Raw genomic sequence first — 24,678 nt, forward strand, 5'->3', positions numbered from 1 at the left:
AGATCATTTGCATCCTGAAATCCAGAACATGGGAAGTCTTCAAAAAATGTTTTAATTTGGCTTCTGAATAATTGGTTGTTATTGTTTTTAATTGGCATTATGATAATGTTGCCTCTATTGGAATTGTGTTGAAATTAAAACAACAACAACCACAATAAAATTACAGAGCTCTATTTGCCTGTGGGCTTCCCAGAGACCTCTGGTTGGCCAATGTGAGAACAGGATGCAGGACTGAAAGGGCCTGAAGTTTGTGTTAAAGATTTGTAGGCTGTCTGTAAATGCCAACTACACCAGTTGGACTTCAGCAGAGTAAGCGCAGGCACAGCAGAAACTTCTTGGTTGCAGGTGAAGGCAAGTAGCTTGACACAGGAACTCACTGCCACAATACTGAGTAACTATATACAAGTTTATTTACAGAAATACAACAAACAGTACATAGATCAGTAATTCTAATTCTCTCTCTACCTCTAACAAACTCCAGCATAACCTCTCACCAGTGGCGTAGCGTGGGTTGTCAGCACCCGGGGCAAGGCAAGTAATTTGCGCCCCATAACCCGTGGATTTTAGCACTAGATTAGTCTCTTCCACTAGATTAGTTAAAGAAACCCTTACCCCCTAAGCACATGTATTGTTTGTAATGAAAATACTGATGTATGGCCTGCCCAGTCAGTGACGGAGAAGAAGTGGGCAGGCTGCTGGTGGTGTTACACAGGGGATACATCAGAAGCATGATCGAGGAGGGCAGCAAATCTCTTAGGGTCTGCCATCTTTAATAGAGGCCTTTCCCAATGGCATGATAGATGGATGGTCATCTGTCATGGATGTGTTAGTTGAGATTCCTGCATTGCAAGGGGATGGCCTAGATGGCCCTTGGGGTCCCTTCCAACTCTATGATGCTATGTTTTAGGGCCTTTCTAGATGACAGTCTCTGGGAATTTACATTTCCTGCTCAAATGATGGTCCTAGCTAAGGACATTATTCAGAGGTTGAATATTCTCAGCTAGTGCCACTGAAGCAAGGAAGCTTGAGCAGCTATTTAAGCAAAATAGGGGGTGGGAAAGAACAAGGCTTCCCTTCCCCCATGATTGTGACCTCAATGTCAAAACCTCCCACCCCGTTGCTTCTGCTTTTCTGAATTCTTCTGAAGTTGCACCCTTCCCCTCCACAGCACTGGAGTGCAATTGTCTCCTGTGATGCATCAACAATAGCAAAAGATAAGAGGGAGCAGATTTGCATGAACTCTGACAGCCACCAGAAGAAAGTGCATATTGTAATATTGCTTGTCAGAATTTATTAAAAATTACTGCCTTTCACTTGTACTCTGTGTACACCATTCTGCACAAGAGTTGGTAAGCAGCTTGCTTGCTTATTTGGATATCCTCTGCTTTTAATATTTGAAAAAGCGATTTGCCTCAGTACATCTGGAACAAAAGGAACATGCTGCAGCGGACTGGCAAACCATTAATGCCTTTATTGTATATAGGTTCAGGAGATCACAACCAATAAAGGCTAGATTCCATACTAATCAACTACAGCCACACATCATGTCATGCTCCTTAATATGATAGACATTGAAATGTATACACAGAGTACTGCACTTGGCTTGGAAATTCCAGCTTAAAATAACAGATACAAAGGGAGGTCTTCCACACAGAGCCATAGTGGTGTCCACACTCATGCCCCAAATAAGAGAGGCCTGCATTAACCATCTCTCAAAGGGTGGATGCTCACAAATGCTGCAAATACATTTTTGACCAAACATACGAAGGGACCATGACGACACACACAAGGAGTAACACTTTATCTCTGGGGAAATCATTCAAGAAGCCACAAAGCTTTACACGTCTCGGAGACAGGGGTCAGCATATGAAGGCAATATAGTGCAAATCAGGAAGACCCCCCCAAAATGCCCCCAAGCAACCATCTATGCTTGTCCCAAGGCAGAGATCTTGAGAGGCTTTATGCAACCTTTCTAGAGGCCGGGAAGCAAGGTGAATGTAGAAACTCTTCCCCCCCACTGCCAAAGCCTCCCCCCCCCCATTGCCTTCTGGGCTCTGAAGACTCTTGTGAGATCTCACACAGTCCCTTCCAACAGTTTTCCCCAGTCTCTTGCCCTTGTATCACAAACGAAAGGCTCCAGGCCTCCATCACGCTGTGAATTTTGGGCTGAATGTACTCAACTAACAAACAGGTCTCTTTGGATATGGAGATTTTGCTGAATTGCCACATAGGCCTCTCTGAGTAGCAGCAAGAAAAGAGATTTTGGAACTTCCATCTCTATGGTCAGTGGAGGTCTTGGGGGAGGAAAAGGGAATCTGAGAGCAGGATTGAGGCTGAGGATGGTTTTAAGTTTTAAGTGATTCTATTCATAAAAGTTGATGGTATTGTCCCTAGAAATCTTAAGTCAGAATTGGAAGTTGGAGAAAGAACTACACTGAAACAGGAATGTGTTGGGGGGTAGCTGTTGTTTCCTAAATTATTTTCTTGCTTCTTTCCTCCTATACACCTCCTTGACTGACAGAAGTAGCTGATTCCCAAGGGAGAGAGAACAGGCAAGTTTGGGGACAGACAGGAGACCCAGTCAATCAGTATCATTTACAAAGCTAGCTAGAGAAGGGAGAGTTGCATCATTGACACAAGGGATGGCCAATCACAGTTCGGCAAATATGGTTTCTCAAGTTCTTGTCAGCTCAGTCCTGAAGAGGAGACTGAATGTGCCATGATGGCGATGAATATAAGCTTGTCTATCTCCACCCTCTGTCAAGAGAGTGTCAGGTTTGCTTCCTCGCTCACGAAAAAGATGGGCTTGAGGGTCTCTCCAGAGAAGGAGGCTTCTGAGAATGAGTGGAGGAGGACTGCTGTATCTGCATCGTAAAAGGACACCCGTCCCCCTTCAAAGTTCAGGGTCACTCGGATCCTTTTGGGCTCCCCACCCAGCAAGGAAACAGGGGGCCCAGCTAAGTTGGAGACCCTGTATTGACCATCCAACTTCCCTATGCGCCAGATCCCTTCCTTAGGGCCAGGGATTAACACGCCTTTCCTCTTCACAGACTCTCTGGCCACCCCCACTCCCCATCTCTCTTCACTCCCCACAGCGACTTCCCAGAAATGTCTGCCTTCCTTGAACTCCTCACATCCCAGCACATAGGCATGTTGGTCAAATCTTTTAGGGCTGTTTGGCAGGTCTTGACACACTTCTCCCTCTCTCACACTCTTTCGATCCTCAGACAGGATGAGCCAGGGATTTGCTGTGATTGGATCCAAAGTTATGTTTTCTGTGGGTGCAGAGGAGGAAAGAGAAGAGAAATGACGTCAACTGGGAAGCTGACTCATTTTTAGGCACATGACAGAAATAGCATCCCCTCTGAAATGAACAGGGACTCCATGGCTCTGCATTCGAGAGAGGGATGTTCATCAAGTTCTTAATAAGGATTTTTGAAACATTTGCAGTTCTTTCAAGTGTCTGAAGTACTTAGCACACATTATCTACATAGAACCCTTGCAATAACCCTGTAAGTTGAGTCAATCTTACTTTGCCCATTTTTCAGATGGGAGGACTGAGGCTGAGAGACAACGGCTTGTCTAAGGCCAGCCCCACCCCCCACAGTTTATGGCAGAAGGGAGTCAAAGCAGGGACTCCCTCATTCAAATCTTAATATTTTACCTCACATCACATGGCAGACCAAGCTTAACATGCCAGGTAAATCTGGCAGAAGGTGCTCTCACCCTCCTTGTAACCACCATTCCAGTTTCAGTTACATTTTTAATGTAATGTTATTCCCCATCCTTCCAGGTAATTTATAAAAAAGCTAGAAAGTGGCTAGGCGACCCCGACCCCAAGTGAAATGTCCTACTTGGGATTCTTGAAAGCGCATCGTATAATTGTAGAGTTGGAAGGGACCCCAAGGGTCATCTAATCCAATCCCCTGCAAGGCAGGAAACATTATCAAAGCATTCCTGACCCAACGTCTGATTAAAAGCCTCCAAGGAAGGAGAGTCCACCACCCTCCGAGGGCCTCCCTTCAGTGCCATGCAGGAGTCTGGCAGCCTTTGGGCCTGTGATTTGTTTCCCCCAGCCAAACTATGAGCAGTCAGCCAAGAACAAACTTGATTATCTCCTGTGGTTTGGTTAGAGTGATGCAGAATATGTATACTTTTATCTTTTAAATTGACAACTATTACATTGTTGATACTATGAATAGCTTTCTTTTCCTATGAATTGTGTTAATGCATTTGTTGTTGGAATCCCAAGATAAAAGGTGAGAATATGAATATAGATATTAAATGTGGATAGATAGATAGAAGCCAAGTAAGAGTTTCCTTTATGCTACCATCTGCTGTACTTTTTTCAGCTCTTATGATTCCATTTTTGTGGTGTCCAGGATCAGGCCAGATGGGACTTCTGTCTTCCCATTGAGCCTTTCTCCCTGGTCTCTGGAGTAATTCTGTCCTGCTGTGCCCTGCTCTTTTAAGTTTACTCAGGTTTCTCTAGTCTGCCATCATGTTGAAGCAGAGAAGTCATGTCTCCCCTCCAATACAAAGGCTGAGGGAAGACCCCCATCTTGCAGGGAAGCCGGGCCCCTGGAGTTGACACTCAGGCAGCCCCCACCTCCCTGCCATTGACACCAGAACACAATTAGCTTTTCGCCCTCAAAGGTTGTTGCAGCCATTTTCTGAGCTATTTTTGATCATACATTTCCCACTCTTACACCTTACTCTTACATAAACTCCCCTAAAAGGGGTGGGGATCTTGTATGGCTCAAAGGGATATTTCCCCCTCATGTGCCAGGAGCATTTGGCTTCACATCACCCCTGTGTCTTATTGAGATTCGGCACCGAAAAGCCAGCCATCCTGGGCTGGGGGCTTCCTAAGAGTCTGCAGGCTCAGGCCAAGAGCCCGTCTAGCCCAGCATGCTACTCTCACTGAACAGATGCCTCTGGGAAAGAAGGGGAAAGAAGGCATGGACGGAAGAGCTGCAGTGGCCTGGTCTTCTGAGAAGCGGATCCCATCTCTCCTGAACTGGTGCCTCTGTTTGACCCAAAATGACTAGGGAAACCCAGCCAGATGGGCGGGGTATAAATAATAAATTATTATTATTATTAAATGTACCTTTTCGCAGCTGAAGTCCATATTCCATAGTGTCTGGAAGAGAAAAGGGAACAGAGATTTAGCATCACACCATCATTTAGAGCACAAACCTGGCAACAACTATATGAGCTCATGAGATTGTAGCCAGGTATTGTGGACTACAAGTCCCATCATCCCTAATCATGGGACATGCCAGCTGGAGATTATGGAAGTTGCAGTTAAAACCATCTGAAACCATGCTGGCTATCCCTGCATAACCAGGGCAAGGGTGCTGTTAAGGTTCAGGCCTGCCCAAATCTTGGGAGGAGGAGCAGGACCCCCAGAAGATCTCCCCGTCAACAAGAAGATCTAGATGTTCCAGGATGGGAGGCCTCAACCCCAGTCCCTTCTGCTCCTGGCTGGCTCTTGGACAGCTCCCCTCCTTCTGCCCCCACCTTACATCAATCTCAGGGCCAAAGGAACAGGAGAAATGCCTGAAAAGCTGTAGGTGAGGCTACTTGGGAAATGGGCGAGATGTGTGAAAGCACCTAATGCCTGGCCGAGAGATATGAAGAGGTCAGTGACAACTCACAACTTAAGGGAGGGTTACATTCCTGGTGATTGTGCATCCTGGCACTGCTAACGAGCTGGAGCGTTTCATGAACAATTTTAAATATTCAGTATAAAATATTTTCAGCTCTTCTTTACTACCTCTGAATTTCTTCATGACAGCCTCCAGGAAGGGATTTATATCACAGAAGTCCCAGATCCTCCACTTCAGGGCAGGAGGAAAAGCCACAGGAGATTCCTCCTTCACCTGAGACCTGGGGGGAAAGAACAAAGTCAATCACCATCCTTCCAATTCAAGCAACTTTCAGACAGGGCAGGTGTCTCATCCTGATGATTAAGGCACGATGAAGACTTGAGAGCAGGATTTTTTATGATGACAAAAGGGAGCATATTGTTTACGTGTGGATCTAGAGAGCACCTAACAAGTGGAAGGAAAACCGACACACACCTGCTTCCAAAACATACTGAAGGAAATATATGAATATGAGATTGAAGGGAAAGAAGCTGATACATGCAACTTTTTTTTTTGAAGAAAAGTGAACAATACTGGGTCCTTCCGCAGAGATTTTAGGACTACACCAGTTTTAGTGAAGCGTTTCAAGTGGCCTTCAGAGATATGCAATGGAGGGGAACGAGGAATGGCTTCCTTCTGATGATTGTAGATGAGACCAATGACTACGAAAACGTGTCCCTATTTTTGCTGGGATGTTGTGAGATGGACGATGGGAGACCTAAAGCTGTCTCTGTAAGGAGGGACTGCAGAGGGAGTGTAACACCCATTAAACAAGAATGTTCCTAGCATCATAATAAGGCAGGGGTTTTCTTAAAGCAGCAGATTTCCATCACTTACCTCTGCAAGAAGCTTCTGATATCCTGGAAGGAAAGAAAGAAAAAGATATCCATGGAGCCATTTCTGCAGAGAGCCCTGCGGTCAGTTATAAATACTAAGCCGATAAAATACTAAGCCGATAAAATATGCAGTGCACATAATTTTGGAATAACCATCAGATGACAAAAGTCAGCCATTCCAGTGATGACTAATAAAAGGTCCCTTTCTTCCCTTTTGGCCAAGTCACCCAAACACCTGAGAGATCAATCCAATCACCCTGATCTGCCATGTTCACCTGCAACCAGTCGGTCCTCTGATATGTGCATCCCACACTCAATCATATCCTGAGAACCACCCTGAGACCTGTGGGAATAGGGCGGTATACAAAATTATTTTAATAATAATAATAATAAGTCATCCCGTCTCTGGCTGGACCCAAGACAGCATCTGAATGAAAAAGTGATGCAGTGCCAATTTGGAATGCCTGTGTTGGAGGCAGTATCTGTTGTATTCAACTCGCTATTACTCAGACACACTGAGATTAATGAATCTAATTAATGAACCTAAGATAGTCATCCACATTAATTTCAATCAGTCTACTCTGAGTAAAAGTTAATTGCATACAGAGCTCTATTGGCCTGTGGTCTTCCCAGAGACCTCTGGTTGGCCAATGTGAGAACAGGATGCAGGACCAAAGGGGCCTGTGGTTTGATCTAGCAGGGCCCTTCGTGCCAACCCCGGGGGCTCAGGGGTGACGACTTGAACAAAATATTGGGGGGGAGGGAAGCAGGTAATCTCCGCCCCACATAATCAATCACAGGATGCAGTACACACACCCCATTTCAATAGAAATGCCCATTATTAGGGGGGCTGGCCCCCTCAAATATTTTATTGGGGCGTCCAAGGGACCTCAGCCCCTCAGAGTTAGCTCCTATGCCAGGGCTGACACTTTTTACAATTCATGTACTGCTTGTTTCTCTTACAAAAAGTATTTTTATGTGGGGGAGGACTAAGAAAAGCCTGTAGTCTGAAGCAACACACTCCACCCTCTCTCATCAAGATGAGGCCTGACCTGCAGGAGTTCACTGGCTGGTTCCTGAAGCTTCTCCTCCATCTCCCAAATGGCGTGTTCAAAACAGGAGAGTTCCCCGGAGAGTCTGGCCAGGTGCTCCTCCCTTTTCTTTGCAATCTCCTTCTCCACTTCTGCCATCTGGGCCAGAAGAAGCTTCTCTTGTTCTTCCAGAAACTGGTGCATCTGCCTGATCTCAGCCACCATCTTTTCCCTCTCTGCTTCCATTTGCTTCTGTACCAGCAAAAACAGAAAAAGGAAGAGAACCTATCAGGCTTGCATATAGTCTAATGTTGCAGGATGAAAATACCAGTTATCAGAATTCACTTGGAAGGGCAAGTCTGACATTTTAGAGAGATCATTCCAGCAGGAAAAGAGTTTCATAAAAATGTAGAAGTCCATCCCCTCCTTCAAATGGTCTTCCATGCCCTGTGGGTAATCAGACTGTTCAAAAAGAAACCCCTTTCTATATTCCATATTTATTTCCCCCCAGATATGGATTCTAAACTATAGTACTTTTCCACCTTAAACTAATAATGATGCTTACAAGAAGGTCTTGGCTTTCCTTTTCTGTGTCTGCTTTAAATACCAGAATTTTATTTCTCTCCTTCCTCAAATTGTCCAGGCAGCTGCTGATCTGATCCTGAAAACAAAACAAAATCAAAGTTTGGTTGCTTTTTTCATTGTTGGAGTTCAATATTCATAATAACAGGAAAGATGAATCATATGCTTGCTCTCTGATCCCAAGTCTGTGATCTTTGCCTGGGTCTCCCAAGTGCCTTCTTCATCCAGGGAGCCTGTGGCACAATGGGTCAGTGTGTCTGGCTGTTAACCAGAAGGTTGGTGGTTCAAGCCCAACCAGGGACGACAGTGGGCAGAATTCCTGCATTGCAGGGGGTTGGTCTAGATGGCCCTCCCTCAGGGTCCCTTCCAACTCTACAATTCTATCGCTGCCACCTCCATTGCTCCTCCCTCCAGCCCTTTCATAGGAGAGCTGCTTCCAGAGGAAGAGCTGTGGATGAGTTACTCCTGCATGCAGGTAGGGGGGCATTGGGGGCACTGTACTCCCCTGAAAGGGAAAAAGAAATGTTTATTGAACAGAGTTTCAGAAAATGAGTTTTATAAGGCTGCACTAAAGCTCTTGCTGTGAGTGACTCTTTTGCCGGTAGAGGGGAGAATACCTTAAAACTTTTTCTTGCAAGACGCCTTCTCTGTAGCTATTTCACCCTCACCATCCCCAAAGGAAACCCAGAGAGATTTCATACCTTGTACTCCTGGAAAGCCTCCTCCAGAAGAATCGCCTTGTGGCTTTTGTGCTCCTTGGATACAATACACACGACACAGATGGGGCTTTCGTCCTCCTTGCAGAACAGCTTGAGGGGCTCCTGGTGCTTCTCGCAGATCTTCCCCTTTCCTTCCGCCTCCATTTCTCCATGAAGACGGAAATTCCCGGCTGTAAGTCTTTCCACAACATTTGCCAGCGGCCGATTGGGGATGAGATTCCTGTGCAGAATGATTTTTCTGCACTGAGGGCAGGAAGCCTCTCCCTCGGATTCCCCCCAGTACTGGATCAGGCAGGATCGGCAGAAGTTGTGCCCGCACTCCGGGATGATCACAGGATCCCTGAAATACTCCAGGCAGATGCAGCAAGTGGCTTCCTCGCAGAGATCCTGCACGGGACCCCCATAAGTAGCCATGGCTGCTGCCTCACCAGGAAGAGAGAGATGGTTTCGTTTTCTCTCGTTTGCGTCTGCAAAGGGGCGTGTTTCCTTTCCAGGAAATTCAGACGATGGCTCGAAATCACTGCTTGCCTGAAGAGAGAGGGAGTGAGCTGAGACGCAGAGTCTTTGCAGCATGGGAATTTATATATTAAAAAGAAAGGGCATAAATCCTGGCTGCCGATTTAAGGAGCCATTTCTCAAAGGAGATGGAAGCGAGTTTTGTTTTTTTAATTGAGCTTCATGTCAGTCTCAGATTTATTTGAAAGCCAGTGAATGAATCTGAATCTTGCAAGCCCTTCCCACCCAATTGCTCAAACTCACACACCCTTATCCAGCTGCAAGACCCAGAAGTTCAGACTCCAAGGAGCATCGCAGCCGGAGCCTAACCCGCCACTGTGATGCACATTCCCACGGGACAATTGCACACTCATCCGCAGCCAGTGAGAACATGAGATGGAGGCTGGAGGATTTCTAAGCTGCTCTCCAGCTCCGGCGTCTTCCCAGTCCTGTCCACCCACTCGTCCCATCTCCAGCCCCTCTAATGGTCTTCATTTTTAGAGGCTTTCCCAGAAGGACATACAGTATTTGATTATGATTTTTGCCGAGGGGGGGGAGTGGGCACAAGGATGTAGCATTTATTTCCTCTTTGCTCCACAGAACTCAGAAGAGATTAAAAAGATCTCCCTTCACTTCCTCTTCCTATTTGAGCAGTGGGACAATGTCAGAAATGTTTCTTTGATGCCCCCTTGGCCCTGTTCCCAGTTCTTCAGTTGTCTCATTGCCATGGCAGATAAGGGTGAGTCTCACTTGCCCAAAGGACTTGGAATACATGCTGAAGTTGCGGAGACAAACATCAGGAAATGGTTTAATAAATACCCCCATCACCTTTCTCCAAGTAGCCCTTGCAGTTCAATGCAGTTCAACAAAAGCCTCCAGAATTCTCTCTTCAATCCCCTCCACAGCCCCCCTACCGTTGTCATTCTTTATTCTGGCAAAAGTCCTGCTCAGAACAGACCCATTGAAGTCAATAGGCACGGCTAACAGGCTCATTCATTTCAATGGGCTTACTCTGAGTAGGACATACCTGAAACCAACCCAGAGTGTATATAGGATTGCTAGCCATCCTAGCCGAGAAGCGGCTCCCATGCATTTCAGGAGAATCCACCAGAATTCTCTCTTCTCCACCTGGCAAGTTATGCTCCACCAAACCTGAATGGGAGAACTTGGTTCTCAATATGTAGGCCCTTTTTCTCACAACCTAGCTGATGACGCAGACACCATGGGTGTAGCCAGGATTATTATTTTGGGGGGGGTAGGACTTTGGGGAGGAGAGAACGAAGCAATCTGTGACAATGTTTTATTTATTTACTTGATTTAGGGGGCAGCTGCCCCCCCCCGCCTCTCTCTGCCTACACCCATGACAGACACCCTTGGGGGGAAAGACAAGAACCCAAATTGGATTTAAATCCCCCTTCAGAGCCTCATTGTTGTCACAAGAATACCTGAACATGAGCTGAAACACAGAGTACATGCAACTGCGAAATGGCACTTCACTGGCACTGCTGGGCAGCCCTCTGTTTCCCTTTCCCTCAGGTGAAATCCCCCAATGGAGAATGAATCACGAGCAACAGTGGGTTTTCTCCGGGAAAACAGGTTGCAAACAAACTTTATTATAACAGATGTAGACAAGGAGTTTTGGTTCTTCTTCCACCAAAATGTAACAAACATTGCTATTTTGTTTTTCCCCAAAAAACACAAATACGGCTTCAAATTGTAAGGTGTATGCTGTTCAGGCCTAAAGTTACTTTCTTTTACGCATCTTCCATAGATCAGACTTCTCCACACACACTTCAGGAACCTAGGATTTTAAGTGGACTGTTTCCTTAAAAGGTAAAGGGACCCCTGACCATTAGGTCCAGTCGCGGACGACTCTGGGGTTGTGGCGCTCATCTCTTAATGCCTGCTCCAAAGGTCTTATCTTACTCCACTAGGGATTATATAGCTATATATGAACTTTCATGCATATCAGTTAATATCTTGACCCTCCTCCATGAAAATAGCTGTTTACCTGGCCGTTTTCCTATGTTGTGAAGGTTCACCTGGAAACCAAAGTCCCCACTATGGACTCATTGTTAAGATCGTGTTTATGGAAGACAATGTTACTCGGCTACAAGTGATCGCCAAAGAAGAAGAAGAGAGAAGACGACGGCATACAGGAACTTTGCAAGGAGGGCTTTCAACCACATCTCTGAAGAGACTTGTTGCCCTTGTTAAGATTTCACATTCTGACTGCACAGTGTGTTGTTACTTGGGGTGACAAGGCCTGTTGACCATAAACTTTAACATGTCTCCTTTTTCTAAATCTCTCAGCTCAGCCTCTTCTACCTCACAGAGTTTCTGATGATAAAACAGGATACCACCCTCCTAAAATCCCTGGAGGAAGAGTCATGGGGATTGGATATTATACCGTTGAGTTTGAAACAACACAGTAGCAACAAGAAGTACAATCTTTAATAGAATCAAACGTGTTAGCACATGAAACATACGGTAACCCCAAATTATATAAAAGGATAAGAAGAGGGGATCTCTAAAATTACAAGTATCTGACTGTTTGCTACAATGCACCTTGGAGAAAATAATTCTATACATGGGAATTTACCACCATCACCCCTGAAATCCTCTAGAATAGATTGTCACTGTTTTCTCTTTATGACTTCTAACAGAGGCTCTTCAGTGTCAGAAGGGAGTTTGTTACGTCGAGAGCCAAAACCTACGTGGGGTTATGTTTTTGGGGTCAGCATGCAAAGGCAATATTGCGTAAGTCAGGAATACCCCCGAAAATGCTCCCCAGGCAACCATCCCTACTTGTCCGAAGCCAGAGATCTTGAGAGCTTTATGCAACCTTCCTAGAGGCTAGGAAGTAAGGTGGATTTAGAAACTCTTCCCACCACTGCCAATGCTCCCTCCCCCCCAATTGCATTCTGGGCTCTCACACAGGCCCTTCCAAGAGTTTTTCCTTGGTCTCTCAACCTCTTTCTATTTATTAATTTGTGTTTTGACAAAGGGTGCCAGGTTGCAATCACGCAGGTAACTTCCACTTGAGTTTTGGGCCGACTGAATTCAAACTAGCAAACAGGTCTCTTTGGATGTGGAGATTTTGATGAATTGCCACATAAGCTTCCCCGAGTTGTAGCAAAAGAAAAAAGAAAAAGAAAGGGGGGATTTTGGAACTTCCATCTCCAGGGCCAGTGGAGGTCTTGGGAGAGGAAAAGGGAATCTGAGAGCAGGATTGAGGCTGAGGAAGGTTTTAAGTGAGGCCATTGCATAATTCTGATTTCATTCAGAAAAGATGGTGGTATTCTCTCTAGAAATCTTAAGTCAGAGTTGGAGGTTGGAGAAAAAACTACGTCAAAAGAGGATTGTGATTAGGGATGCTGTTGTTTCCTAAATTATTTTCTTGCACCTCCTGCACTGAAGGGAGAGAGAACAGGCCAGTTTGGGGACTGACAGGCGACATAATCAGTCAGTGTCATTTACAAATCTGACCCGAGAAGGGAGAGTTGCATCATGATTGACACAAGGGATGGCCAATCACAGTTCTGCAAATATGGGTTGTTCACAAGTGCCTGCCAGCTCAGTCCTGAAGAGGAGACTGAATACGTCATAATGGCCATGAATATGCACTTGTCTGTCTACACCCTCAGTCAAGAGAGTCTCAGTTTCTCTTCCTTGTTCACGTAAAAAAGGGGCTTGAGGGTATCTCTTGAGAAAGAGGCTTCTGAGAATGTGTGGAGAAGGGCTGCTCTATCAGCATCGTAAAAGGACACCTGTCCCCCTTCACAGTTCAGGGCCACTCGGATCCTCTTGGGCTCCTGACTTGGAACAGGGGCCTCAAGGGGTCTGTACTCACCGCCCCACTTCCCCAACCCCCAGATCCCTTCTGTAGGATCAAAAGACAAAGCACCCTTCCTCTTCACAGACTTTCTGGCAACCCCCACACCCCATTCCTCCTCTCTTCCCACAGTGACCTCCCAGAAATGTCTGCCTGTTTTGAAGCCCTCACATCCCAGCACATCGCCATGTGTGTCAAATCTCTCAGGGTTGTGTGGCAGTTTTTGACGCACTACTCCATATCTCACTCTCTTTCGATCCTTGGACAGGATGAGGTGGGGATTTGCTGTGTCTGGATCCAAAGTTACGTCTTCTGCGGGGGCAGAGGAGGAATGAGAAGAGAGAAAACATCAATTGGGAAGCTGACTTTTCCTTAGGCACATGACAGAAATAGCATCTCCTCTGAAATGAACAGGGACTCCATGGCTCTGCACTCGAGACAGGGATGTTCGTCAACTTCTTGAAACATATGCAGTTCTTTCAAGGGTTCAAAGTACGGTAGTTAACATACATTATCTACATAGAACCTTTGTAATGACCCTGTAAGTTAAGTCAATGTTAGCATGCCCATTTTTCAGATGGGAGGACTGAGGCTGAGAGACAGTGGCTTCTCTAAGACCACCCCACCCCCCACAATTCATGGCAGAAGGGAGTCAAAGCAGTGACTCCCTAATTCACATCAATCTTTTACCTTACATCACATGACAGACCATGCTTGACAGGCCAGGTAAAACTGACAGCAGGTGCTCTCACCCTCCTTGTAACCACCATGCAAGTTTCTGTTACATATTTAATGTAATGTTCTCCCCCATCCTTCCAGTTAGTTTATAAAATGCAAGAAAGCGGTTTGGCTTCCCTGACCCCTCTGTGTGAAATGTCCCTCTTGGGATTCTTGATAGCACTCATATAATTGTAGAGTTGGTAGGGAAGCCAAGGGTCCTCTAGTCCAACCCCCTGCAATGCAGGAATCCCGACTAAAGCATTCATCACAGGCCCCCCAACCTCTGCTTAAAAACCTCCAAGGAAGGAGGTGATAATTTCTGAACAAATAGTGGGCTAAAGAAACCTAAAGCCCATCACTGGACTTCCCCTGAGGTCTAGATGTGCAAAGGAAGCTCTATTGTACTTTTGGTGGTGGGTACATGTTGAAACATGTTTGTCTATGTTAATCTTGTACCTGGCGACTTGCCCCAACATGTCTGCTTATTACAGGTAGGTAGCCGTGTTGGTCTGCCGTAGTCGAAACAAAATAACAAACAACCCTTCCAGTAGCAACTTAGAGACCAACTAAGTTTGTCATTGGTATGAGCTTTCATGTGTATCTGAAGAAGTGTGCATGCACATGAAAGCCCATACCAATAACAAACTTAGTTGGTCTCTAAGGTGCTACTGGAAGGAATTTTTTGTATTTTGTTATGTCGGCTTATGTTAATCCTGTATAACCCTTCCCCTTTTGACATTTTAGTGATGTAACCTTGACATTTCAGTGACTCTGTATGCTATGCATTATGGGCATTCTTGGGAAGTTTTAAAAGTGAATGTCACCCCATGCTCGGGGTTTATACTGCCATTTGAACCTGTTGCACAACAATTAAAGATCTCTGTCTACTCTACTGACTGCTGTTTTGCTTTGGTTTGTGGCTGGGATCCCCTTCTTTCCTGACCGCAGGTACTGGCGGGCTCTGCCCAGGAGCTGGGCTGTTCACACCTGGAATTTTCCCTTTCAAATGCAAAAGATGAGGGAAGACCCCCATCTTGCAGGGAAGCCGGACCCCTGGAGTTCACACTCTGGCAGCCCCCACCTCCCTGCCACTGACACCAGAACCCATTTACCTTCTGGCCCCCCAAAGGTAGTTGCAGTCATTTTCTGAGCTATTTGTGTTCATGCATTTTCCACTCTTACACCTTACTCTTACATAAACTCTCCTAAAAGGGGGGGGGGAATCTTGTATGGCGCCAAGGGATATTTCCCCCTCATGTGCCAGGAGCATTTGGCTTCGCACCACCCCTGTGTCTGATTGAGAAAAGCCAACCATCCTGGTGTTAGAGGATTCCTAAGTCCAGCATCCTGCTCTCACTGAACAGATGCCTGAGGGAAAATAAGGATATTTCTCTTCTGCATTCGTGCCTCTGTTTCGTTTGACACCAAAATGGCTGGGGAAACCCAGACAGATGGGCGGGGTATGAATAATAAAATATTATTATTACTAAATGTACCTTTTCTCAGCTGAAGTCCATATTCCACAGTGTCTGGAAGAGAAAAGGAAACAGAGATTTAGCATCACACTGTCATTCAGATCACAAACCTGGAAAGAACAATATGAGCTCCTGAGATTTTAGCCAGGTGTTGTGGACTACAAGTCCCATCATCCCTAACCACTGGCCATGCCAGCTGGAGATTATGGGAGTTGCAGTTAAAACTATCTGAAACTCAGCATACAGGCTATCCCTGCATAAGGTGATGTCAAGGTTCAGGTCTTCTCAAATCTTGGGAGTAGAAGCAAGACCCCCAGAAGATCTCCCCGTCAACTACAAGATCCAGACATCCCTGTTCCATGACAGGAGACCTCAACTCCAGTCCCCTCTGCTCCTGGATGGCTCTTGGGCAGCCCCCCTTCCTTCTGTCCCCCTTCCATCAATCCCAGGGCCAAATGAACAGGAGAAATGCCCAAAAAGCTGTAGGTGAGGCTACTTGGGAAACAGGTGAGATGTGTGAAAGCATCCAAAGCCTGGCTGAGAGATGGGAAGAGGTCAAGTACAACTTTTTACAGACAACTCACAACTTAAGGGAGGGTTACATTCCTGGGGATTGTGCATAATCACCCCAGGATCACCCTGTCATTTTCCGGGCACTGCTAATGACCTAGAGCCTTTCATGAAGACTTCTAAACATCCAGTAAACAATCCTTTCAGCCCTTCTTCATTACCTCTGAACTGCTTCATGACTCCCTCCAGGAAGGGACTTATATCGCAGAAGTCCCAGATCCTCCACTTCAGGTCAGGAGGAAAAGCCACAGGAGGATCCTCTAAGTTCTCCTTCTCCTGAGACCTGGGAGGAGAAGAACAAAGTCAAGCCAACATCCTTCCAATGCAAGGAGGTTTCTGACGAGGCAGGTGTCTCATCCTGATTATATAGGCATGATGAATGTATCATGAAGCCTTTGGAGCAGGGTACTTCCTATGGCAAAAAGGAGCATGTAGATGACGTGTGGATCTAGAGAGATCCTAACAAGTTGAAGGAAAACCGACACCTGCTTCCAAAATATACTGAAGGGAATATATTAATATGAGATTGAAGATAAAGAAGCTGACATATGCAAATCATTTTTTTTGAAGAAAAGTGAACAATACTGAGTCCTTACGCAGAGATTTTAGGACTACACCAGTTTTAGTGAAGCATTTCAAGTGATTAATGAGCAAAAGAAAATAGCTCTGGTATGTGCATTTCTGAAATATAAGGAAGTTCAGAATGCTTTAGAATAGTTTTTGCAATTAACATTACAAATGTATTTTAGCCCAGTGTCTACATTTTAGAAATGCAGAAAATATTAGAAATTAAAGCAGTATTTTCTAAACATGGAAGATTCTCAAAATTCATGAGTGTCTGAAGTTGGAGGACAAGGCTGTCAGCGGCTACAATTCACGATGGCAGGGTCCAAGGCAGTGGTGCCTCTGAAATCCTGCTCGTGGGTTTCTCACTGGCATCTGGTTAATCATTGTGAAAACAGGATGCTGGACTAGATGGGCCACTGGCCGGATCCAGCAGGGCCCTTTCTCACATTCTTATGGCTGAGGAAGAACCAGCAGGAGCCTGGAATATACTGGATATTTAAGGGTAAGTTACAGTGAAGATATTTACAAGCCCCTTTGGAATGTCCCCGTTTTGTATCAATTGCAGAGTAAATGAATCCATCACAGAGGAGGGCTTTCAGAGATATGCAATGGAGGGGAACGAGGAATGGCTTCCTTCCCCTGATTGTAGATGAGACCAATGACTACGAAAACATGCCCCTATTTTTGCTGGGATCTTGTGAGATGGATGGTGGTGTACTAAGATATCTCTGGAAGGAGGAAATGGAGAGTGAGTTCCTCACTCATTAAACAAAATGTTCCTAGCATCATAATAAGGCAGGGTTTTTCTTAAAGCAGCAGATTTCCATCACTTACCTCCGCAAGAAGCTTCTGATATCCTGGAAGGAAAGAAAGAAAAAGATATCAGTGGAGCCATATCTGCAGAGAGCCCTGTGGTCAGTTATAAATACTAAGCAGCTGAAGCGGAGAGAGGTTAGGCAAGCACAAAACAAGAGACCCACAATAACATACACAGTGCCACAGAATTTTGGAATAACCATCAGATGGCAAAAGTCAGCCATTCCAGTGATGACTAATAAAAGGTCCCTTTCTTCCCTTTTGGCCAAGTCATCCAAACACCTGAAAGATTCAGTCCCATCACCCTGATTTGCCATTTTGCCCTGCAGTGCATGCTGGTTCCATGTTCACCTGCAACCAGTCGGTCCTCTGATATGTGCATCCCACAATCAATCATATCCTGAGAACCACCCTGAGACCTGTGGGTATAGGGCGGTATACAAAATTATTTTAATAATAATAATAATAATAATAATAATAATAATAATAATAAGTCATCCCGTCTCTGCCTGGACCCAAGACAGCATCTGAATGAAAAAGTGATGCAGTGCCAATTTGGAATGCCTGCATTGGAGGCAGTATCTGTTGTATTCAACTACCGGTAGCTTTTACTTAAGACACACTGAAGTTAATGAACCTAAGATAGTCATCCCCATTAATTTCAATCAGTTTACTCTGAGGAAAGGTTAATTGAATACAGAGCTCTATTGTGCATGAGAATGTTGATATGATTGACTGCACCAAATTTTCACTAAAGCGCAATTAAAGCTATGGCCCTTTGATCTACCGTAGCCCTGACTGATGAAGAGGAAATCAACCTCGGAGAGTAGGACCAGAAGAGAAAGCATTAATTGAATAAAGATTTCTATTGCCTTGTAGTCTTCCCAGAGACTTCTGGTTGGCCAATGTGAGAACCGGATGCAGGACAGAAAGGGCCTGAGGTTTGATTTAGCAGGGCCCTTCTTGTCAGCTTGGGGCTCAGGGGTTACGACTTGAACAAAAGATTGGGGGGGGGGAGCAGGTAAGACCCGCCCCACATAATCAATCACAAACCATTCATGTACTGCTTCTTTCTCTTACAATAGTATTTTTATGTGGAGAAGGACTAAGAAATGTCTGTGGTCTGAAGCCGCACACTCCACCCTCTCACATCAAGACCAGGCCTGACCTGCAGGAGTTCACTCGCTGGTTCCTGAAGCTTCTCCTCCATCTCCTGAATGGCGCTTTCAAAAGAGGAGAGTTCCCCAGAGAGTATGGCCAGGTGTTCCTTCCTTTTCTTTGCAATCTCCTTCTCCACCTCTGCCATCTGGGCCAGAAGAAGCTTCTTTTGTTTTTCCAGAAACTGCTGCATTTGCCTGATAATAGCCACCATCTTTCCCCTCGCTGCTTTCATTTGCTTCTGCACCATCAAAAACAGAAAGAGGTGGAGAACAGTAGGCCAATATCAGGCATATAGTCTGACGTTGCAGGATGAAAAGACCAGTCATCAGAATTCACTTGGAAGGGCATGTCTGACATTTTAGAGAGATCATGGCAGCAGGAAAAGACTTTCATAAAAATTTACAAGCCCACCCCCTTCTTCAAATGGTCTTTCATGCCCTGTGGGTGATCAGCCTGTTCAAAAAGAAACTTCTTTCTGTATTTCATATTCATTTTCCCCAAGATATTGATTCTAGACTATAGCACTTTTTCCACTTCCAAGTAACAATGGTGCTTACAAGCAGGTCTTGGCCTTCTTCTTCTGCATCTGCTTTAAATTCCAGAATTTTCTCTCTCTCGTTCCTCACATTATCTAGGCAGCTGCTGATCTGATCCTGAAAAGAAAAGAAAATCAAACTTTGGTTTGCTGTTTTCTTTGTTGAAGTTTTAGCATTCATAATAACAGGAAAGTTGATTTATATGTTTGCTCTCTGCCCCAAAGTCTGTGGTCTTTGCCTTCTTCATCCTGGGAGCCTGTGGTACGATGGGTCAGTGTGTCTGGCTGTTAACCAGAAGGTTGGTGGTTCAAGCCCAACCAGGGATGGCTGTGGGCAGAATTCCTGCATTGCCAGGGGTTGGGCTTGATGACCCTCAGGGTCCCTCTCGACTCTACTATTCTATCCCTGCCACCTGCATTGCTCCTCCCTCCAGCCTTTTCCTAAGAGATGCTTCCAGAGGAAGAACTGTGGGTGAGTTACTCCTGCATGCATGAAGGGGGACATTGGGGGTACTGTACTCCCCCAAAAGGAAAAAGGAAATGTTTATTGAACAGTTTTAGAAGTTTAGTTACTGTTTGGCTGCCGGAGGGGAGAATACACTAAAACATTTTCTTGCAAAGAAAAAAGAAATGTTTATCGAACAGAATTTCAGAGGTTTTGTTTTCTATTTTCTTATTTTATAAGTTCTGTTACATTTTCTGTTTTTCAATTTAAAATACTCATTTTAACCTCCTTACAATATCAGGGACTTAACTTCTTCTCTCTTCATATCATAAATCCCTGCATATTTTACAAAAACTAAACCATTCAGCATTCCATTATTGCATCCATCAAAACTTAAGTTGAATGCTGCCAACATATTCAAGTGTACACATCCCCCCCCAGATATTCAATAAATATTTTCCAATCTTCTCTAAAGGTATGTTCTTCCTCTCTTATTCTGTGTTAGGTCAGCAAGCTGCGCATATTCTATCATTTTAAGTTGCCCTTCTTCTTTAGCTGGGACCTCAGTTGTTTTGCATTTTTGGGCTATGAGTTTACTGTAGTTTTATAAGGCTGCTCAAAAGCTCTTGCTGGCGAGTGACTCTTTGGCTGCCGGAAGGGAGAATACATGAAAACATTTCTTGCAAGACCCCCTTCTCTGTAGGTATTTCACCCTCATCATCCCCAAAGGAAACCCAGAGAGATTTCTTACCTTGTACTCCTGGGACGCCTCCTCCAGAGGAACCACCTCGTGGCTTTTGTGCTTCTTGGATACATGACACACCACACAGATGGGGCTCCCGTCCTTCTTGCAGAAGAGCTTCAGGGGCTCCCGGTGCTTTTCGCAGACCCTCCCCTTTCCTTCGGCCTCCTTTTCACCTTGAAGACGGAGTTTTTCCACAACATTTGCCAGCGGCCGATTGGGGATGAGGTTCCTGCGCTGAATGATTTTTCTGCACTGAGGGCAGAAAGCCTTTCCCTTGGATTTCTTCCAGCACTGGATCAGGCAGGATCGGCAGAAGTTGTGCCCGCACTCCGGGATGATCACTGGATCCCTGAAACACTCCAGGCAGATGGGGCAAGTGGCTTCCTCGCAGAGATCCTGCACGGGACCCTGAGTGGCAGCCATGGCTGCTGCCTCGCCAGGAGGAGAGAGCTGGTTTGGTTTTCTTTGATTTTCGCGCGCGAATAGATATGTTTCCGTTTCCTTCCCAGGGGAAGATCCTACCCAGGTGACTCGAGATTTCCCTTCCGCTCCGCAGATGTAGCGTTAGCAAGCAGATCTTGGGTATTGCTTCCCCCGCCCAGGAAATTCAAGCAGGAGGACTCAGAATCTCGGCTGCCTTAGGGACGTGGATTTAAGTGGAACAAGGTCTCTTTGATATGGCGATTGATTTTTTTTAAAAGAGAATGGGCAGAATTCTTTGCTGCTAATTTAAGGAGCCATGCGCTTACGAGAGGTAGAGATAAGTGCGTTTGTTTTTCATCGTCAGCCTCAAACTCCTTTGAAAGCCACTGAATGAATAACTCAGACTCTGCCGACTCTTTCCAGCTTCAGGGCACAGTGTTCATACTCCATGCAGCTTCGCAGCCTCTCCACGGTGATGAACATTCCCACGGGACAATTGGACACAGACCTGGTGAATTTTAAAGCTGATCTTCAGGTCCAACTTCCTCCCATTTTTTCCCCATCCACTGATCCAGTCTGTCCGTCCTCTCAGGAAAAAAAAAAATAACCACGTATTTTTTTTTGTTTTTTGGTGTGGGGGAAGTGTTCTCTCTCTTTTTACCTGTGATAGTTTTTATCTTTATAAAAAAGTATTAATGCATGGCGGTTGATACATATTCCCCATTTAAAAAATGTCATCGTTGATGCTCTGAACATTTTTCTCTGATGTTCTGGGAGGAAACCGAAAAAGTAGGAGGTCTTTAAGCAGAGGCTTGACAGGCATACTTCAAGAATGCTTTGATGGTGTTTCCTGCTTGGCAGGGGGTTGGACTGGATGGCCCTTGTGGTCTCTTCCAACTCTATGATTCTATGATTCCCCCCCCTTCCAATTCCCCACAACTGACTGTGTGTTAAAAAGTAGGGTGTCAATAGGGTACCTGCTCTCTCACTGACATGGAAGAAACGGCTGAGACTCACTTCTCTCCTGGTTGTGGGATTCCCATCAATTAAGGGATGGGCAGACTTAAGACTTGGGGGATTTGCTTTCATTTTTAATCGGAATGCTGAGATCCAGAAATGGATCCAGGTGTGAAATATGAGCTTCTGCAGGAAAGCCCCTGAAATACGTTATAAAAATTAATAAATTTTCTTAAAGGGGATCAACCTCATAAGGAGGACTTGAACCCTTTAAGAAGCAGATTTACCTAGGCTCCTTTTGGTCGGGAAAAATAACAAAGACCAAAACCCAGGGCTTGTAAAGCAAATCGTGATCTTTATATATATATATAAAAGAGTTCTGTGTTATAAAATCATATTGGGGGGGGGGGTGTTGCAGGACACCATTACTAATGAACAGAGAGGGGTGACCGAATTTGACAGCTGCAGTTACCCAGAATCCCTCGCAACACCACCTTCTTCGCCTCTGCTCCACTCCAGAGACCCGCACCCCTCCCGCTTGGACTCAACCCTGCCTTAAGGAAGGCTTAAGGATCAGCATATGCACACATTTCCACATGACTAGCAACTTGGGAGCCATAATTCCCTGTCAATGGTATCTCATTCACAATGGAAGACTCCTCTGAACAAAAGACAGTGATCAACTCTTATGAAAATGTTAATTTCTCTTTGTGTTTAGGAATTCACACCTGGGAGGGGTGATAGGAGGACTAGGAGAGGTGTCAAAAGTGCTCAGATTTCTACCTTGAACCCTCCTTTTTTGTGAGGTATTGATTACGTAGCTGTGATGTAGGAATGATGTATTTTGGGGGTGTTTCTTGGTGATGGGAAAACTGATAAAAGTGGAGGTTCTCTTTTGTTCTGGGTTCCTTCCTTGTTCTCCTGCGTGAGGGGAAGGACCCTGTTGCAACAGCAAATAAAGGCTTTGCTTCTCAAACTTCTCTGGTTGGCCTCTGTTATATATTCTCCGACCGATGGAGAACCCAATGGGCTCTTGTGTACCCCATAAGGGAATAAGAGCAGTTTTTTTGCTTAGAACATTCTGTTATAACAGAAGGTTCCCCCAATAGCAAAGGTGGCAAGAGGAACCCTGGACAAAAGAACATTTTCCCTTATATACCTTTGGCTGTGCATGTAAGTGGATGGAGGGACAAAAGGCGGGAAGGGGAGATTAACATTTTCAGTAAACAGAGTGCTTGTGAGCTTTATCTGTGAATCTTCTGGAAATGGCACCCTGATTATTCTGGAGATGTCCCTGAATTTAAGAATATGTAAATGCAAGTATTGTTGGTAAGCGGTTGGGTGTGTGGAGGCATTAACATGAAATCCTGTCTATCCTGTTTGCTATGTGACTTATTCATTTAACAAAGTTCTTAGTTTGCCTTTTCCTGGGTAGCCTGGCCATTCCTTTGAGATGGAAATCACTTTAATCCTTGAGACAATGAGAAAGTTCCTTCACCCCCCCTTCTCTCCTTGCAGAGAAACACCTGGTCAGAGAGAGTCAAAATGGTGTCAGTCAGGCCTGTCTTCCTGTGCTGCTTCAGACATGTGCCTGTACATTCATGTACATGTTTATGAACAATTATTATATATTAAAACCCTTAAAATTCTTACCACAATATGAGCTTATGCAGGGAAGCTCCTTAAATCTGCCACTCACTCAATCTTTGATCGACTCCTCCTGCAGACATTCACAGTCAACACAGGAAGATCTGAAGAGGAGCTACCGTACAACATACAGGAACTTTGCAGGGAGGCCTTTCAAGCACATCTCTGAAGGGACCCTTGTTAAGATTTCACATTCTGAGTGCAGAGTGTGTTGGACTTGGGATGACAAGGCCCAGGTTCAAATCCCTTTTCACCATAAACTTTAACATGTCTCCTTTTTCTAAGTCTCTCAGCTCAGCCTCTTCTACGTCACAGGCCTTCTCTGAGGGTAAAACAGGATATCACCCTCCTGAAATCCCTGGAGGAAGTGTCATGGGGAATGGATATTATACTGTTGAGTTCAAATCAACATAGGAGCAACAAGAAGTACAATCTTTAATAGAATCAAACATGTTAGCACAGGAAACATATCCCCAAATTCTTTCAGGCCCGCTACACGATAAGAAAAGTGGATCTCTAAAAATACAGATAATTAGAAGTATCTGACTGTTCACTACAAAGCACCTTGGAGAAAATAATTGTATACATGGGAATTTACCATCACCCCCAAGATCCTCTAGATCAGGCATCCCCAAACTGCGGCCCTCCAGATGTTTTGGCCTACAACTCCCATGATCCCTAACTAACAGGACCAGTTGTTGGGGAAGATGGGAGTTGTAGTCCAAAACATCTGGAGGTCCGAAGTTTGGGGATGCCTGCTCTAGATTGTCACTGCTCTCTCCTCAGAACTTCTGACAGAGGCTTTTTACTGTCAGAGGGGATTTTGTTGCATTGAGGCCCGAAACCTACGTGGGGGTGACATTCCTGGGGTCAGCATGCAAAGGCAATATTGCACAAGACAAGAGAACCCCCGAAAATGCACCCCAAGCAACCATCCCAACTTGTCCGAAGCCAGAGATCTCGAGAGCTTTAGGCAACCTTTCTAGAGGCCGGGAAGCAAGCTGGACTTAGAAACTCTTTCCCCCACTGCCAAAGGCTTTCTGGGCTCTGGAGACTCTTGTGAGATCTCACAGTCCCTTCCAACAGTTTCCCCCGGTGTCTCGCCCTCTTTCTATTTATTAATTTGTGGTTTGAGGAAGGGCTCCAGCCTGCGATCATGCGAGTCAAGTTGCACATAAGTTTTAGGGTCGATTGTACTCAACTAGCAAACGGGTCTCTTTCAATATGGAGATTTTGCTGAATTGCCACGTGAGCTTCCCTGAGAAGTAGCAAAAAAGGGAGGGATTTTGGAACTTCCATCTCCATGGCTAGTGGAGGTCTTGGGGGAGGAAAAGGGAATCTGGGGGCAGGATTCTGGTTAAGGAAGGTTTTAAGTGAAGCCTGAGCATAATTCTTATTTTAGTCAGAAAAATGACGATATTGTCTCTAGAAATCTTAAGTCCAAGTTGGAGGTTGGAGAAAGAACTAC

The 24,678-nt window shown here is 45.2% G+C and overlaps 1 protein-coding gene across 1 annotated transcript; it reads right to left on the reverse strand.

Moving 5' to 3' along the window:
• Positions 1–1,448: 1,448 nt before the first annotated feature.
• On the reverse strand, positions 1,449–20,611 carry LOC118080120 (E3 ubiquitin-protein ligase TRIM7-like). The gene is made up of 14 exons (XM_060270949.1): positions 20,190–20,611; positions 19,016–19,111; positions 18,404–18,696; positions 17,316–17,417; positions 16,076–16,197; positions 15,366–15,398; positions 13,397–13,461; positions 8,802–9,347; positions 8,084–8,179; positions 7,540–7,770; positions 6,489–6,511; positions 5,780–5,892; positions 5,111–5,143; positions 1,449–3,275 (listed from the first exon to the last, which is right to left on the reverse strand). Exons 1-14 carry the CDS (start codon positions 20,604–20,606, stop codon positions 2,761–2,763), a joined length of 2,685 nt encoding a protein of 894 aa, XP_060126932.1. The 5' UTR covers positions 20,607–20,611; the 3' UTR covers positions 1,449–2,760.
• Positions 20,612–24,678: the final 4,067 nt, after the last annotated feature.

This window comes from Zootoca vivipara, chromosome 2 (genome assembly GCF_963506605.1).
Source record: "Zootoca vivipara chromosome 2, rZooViv1.1, whole genome shotgun sequence".
Classification (NCBI taxonomy): Eukaryota; Metazoa; Chordata; class Lepidosauria; order Squamata; family Lacertidae; genus Zootoca; species Zootoca vivipara.

Bases quoted from the DNA above. Each gene is read 5' to 3' on its own strand.
- LOC118080120 (XM_060270949.1), bottom strand. From the start codon at position 20,606: ATGGCTGCCACTCAGGGTCCCGTGCAGGATCTCTGCGAGGAAGCCACT. The intron at 15,399-16,075 runs GTAATGAAGAAG...TTTCTCTTCCAG, and splicing joins AGTCATGAAGCAGTTCAGAG to ACACTGTGGAATATGGACTT. The intron at 5,893-6,488 runs GTAAGTGATGGA...CTTTCCCCCCAG, and splicing joins ATCAGAAGCTTCTTGCAGAG to GTCTCAGGTGAAGGAGGAAT.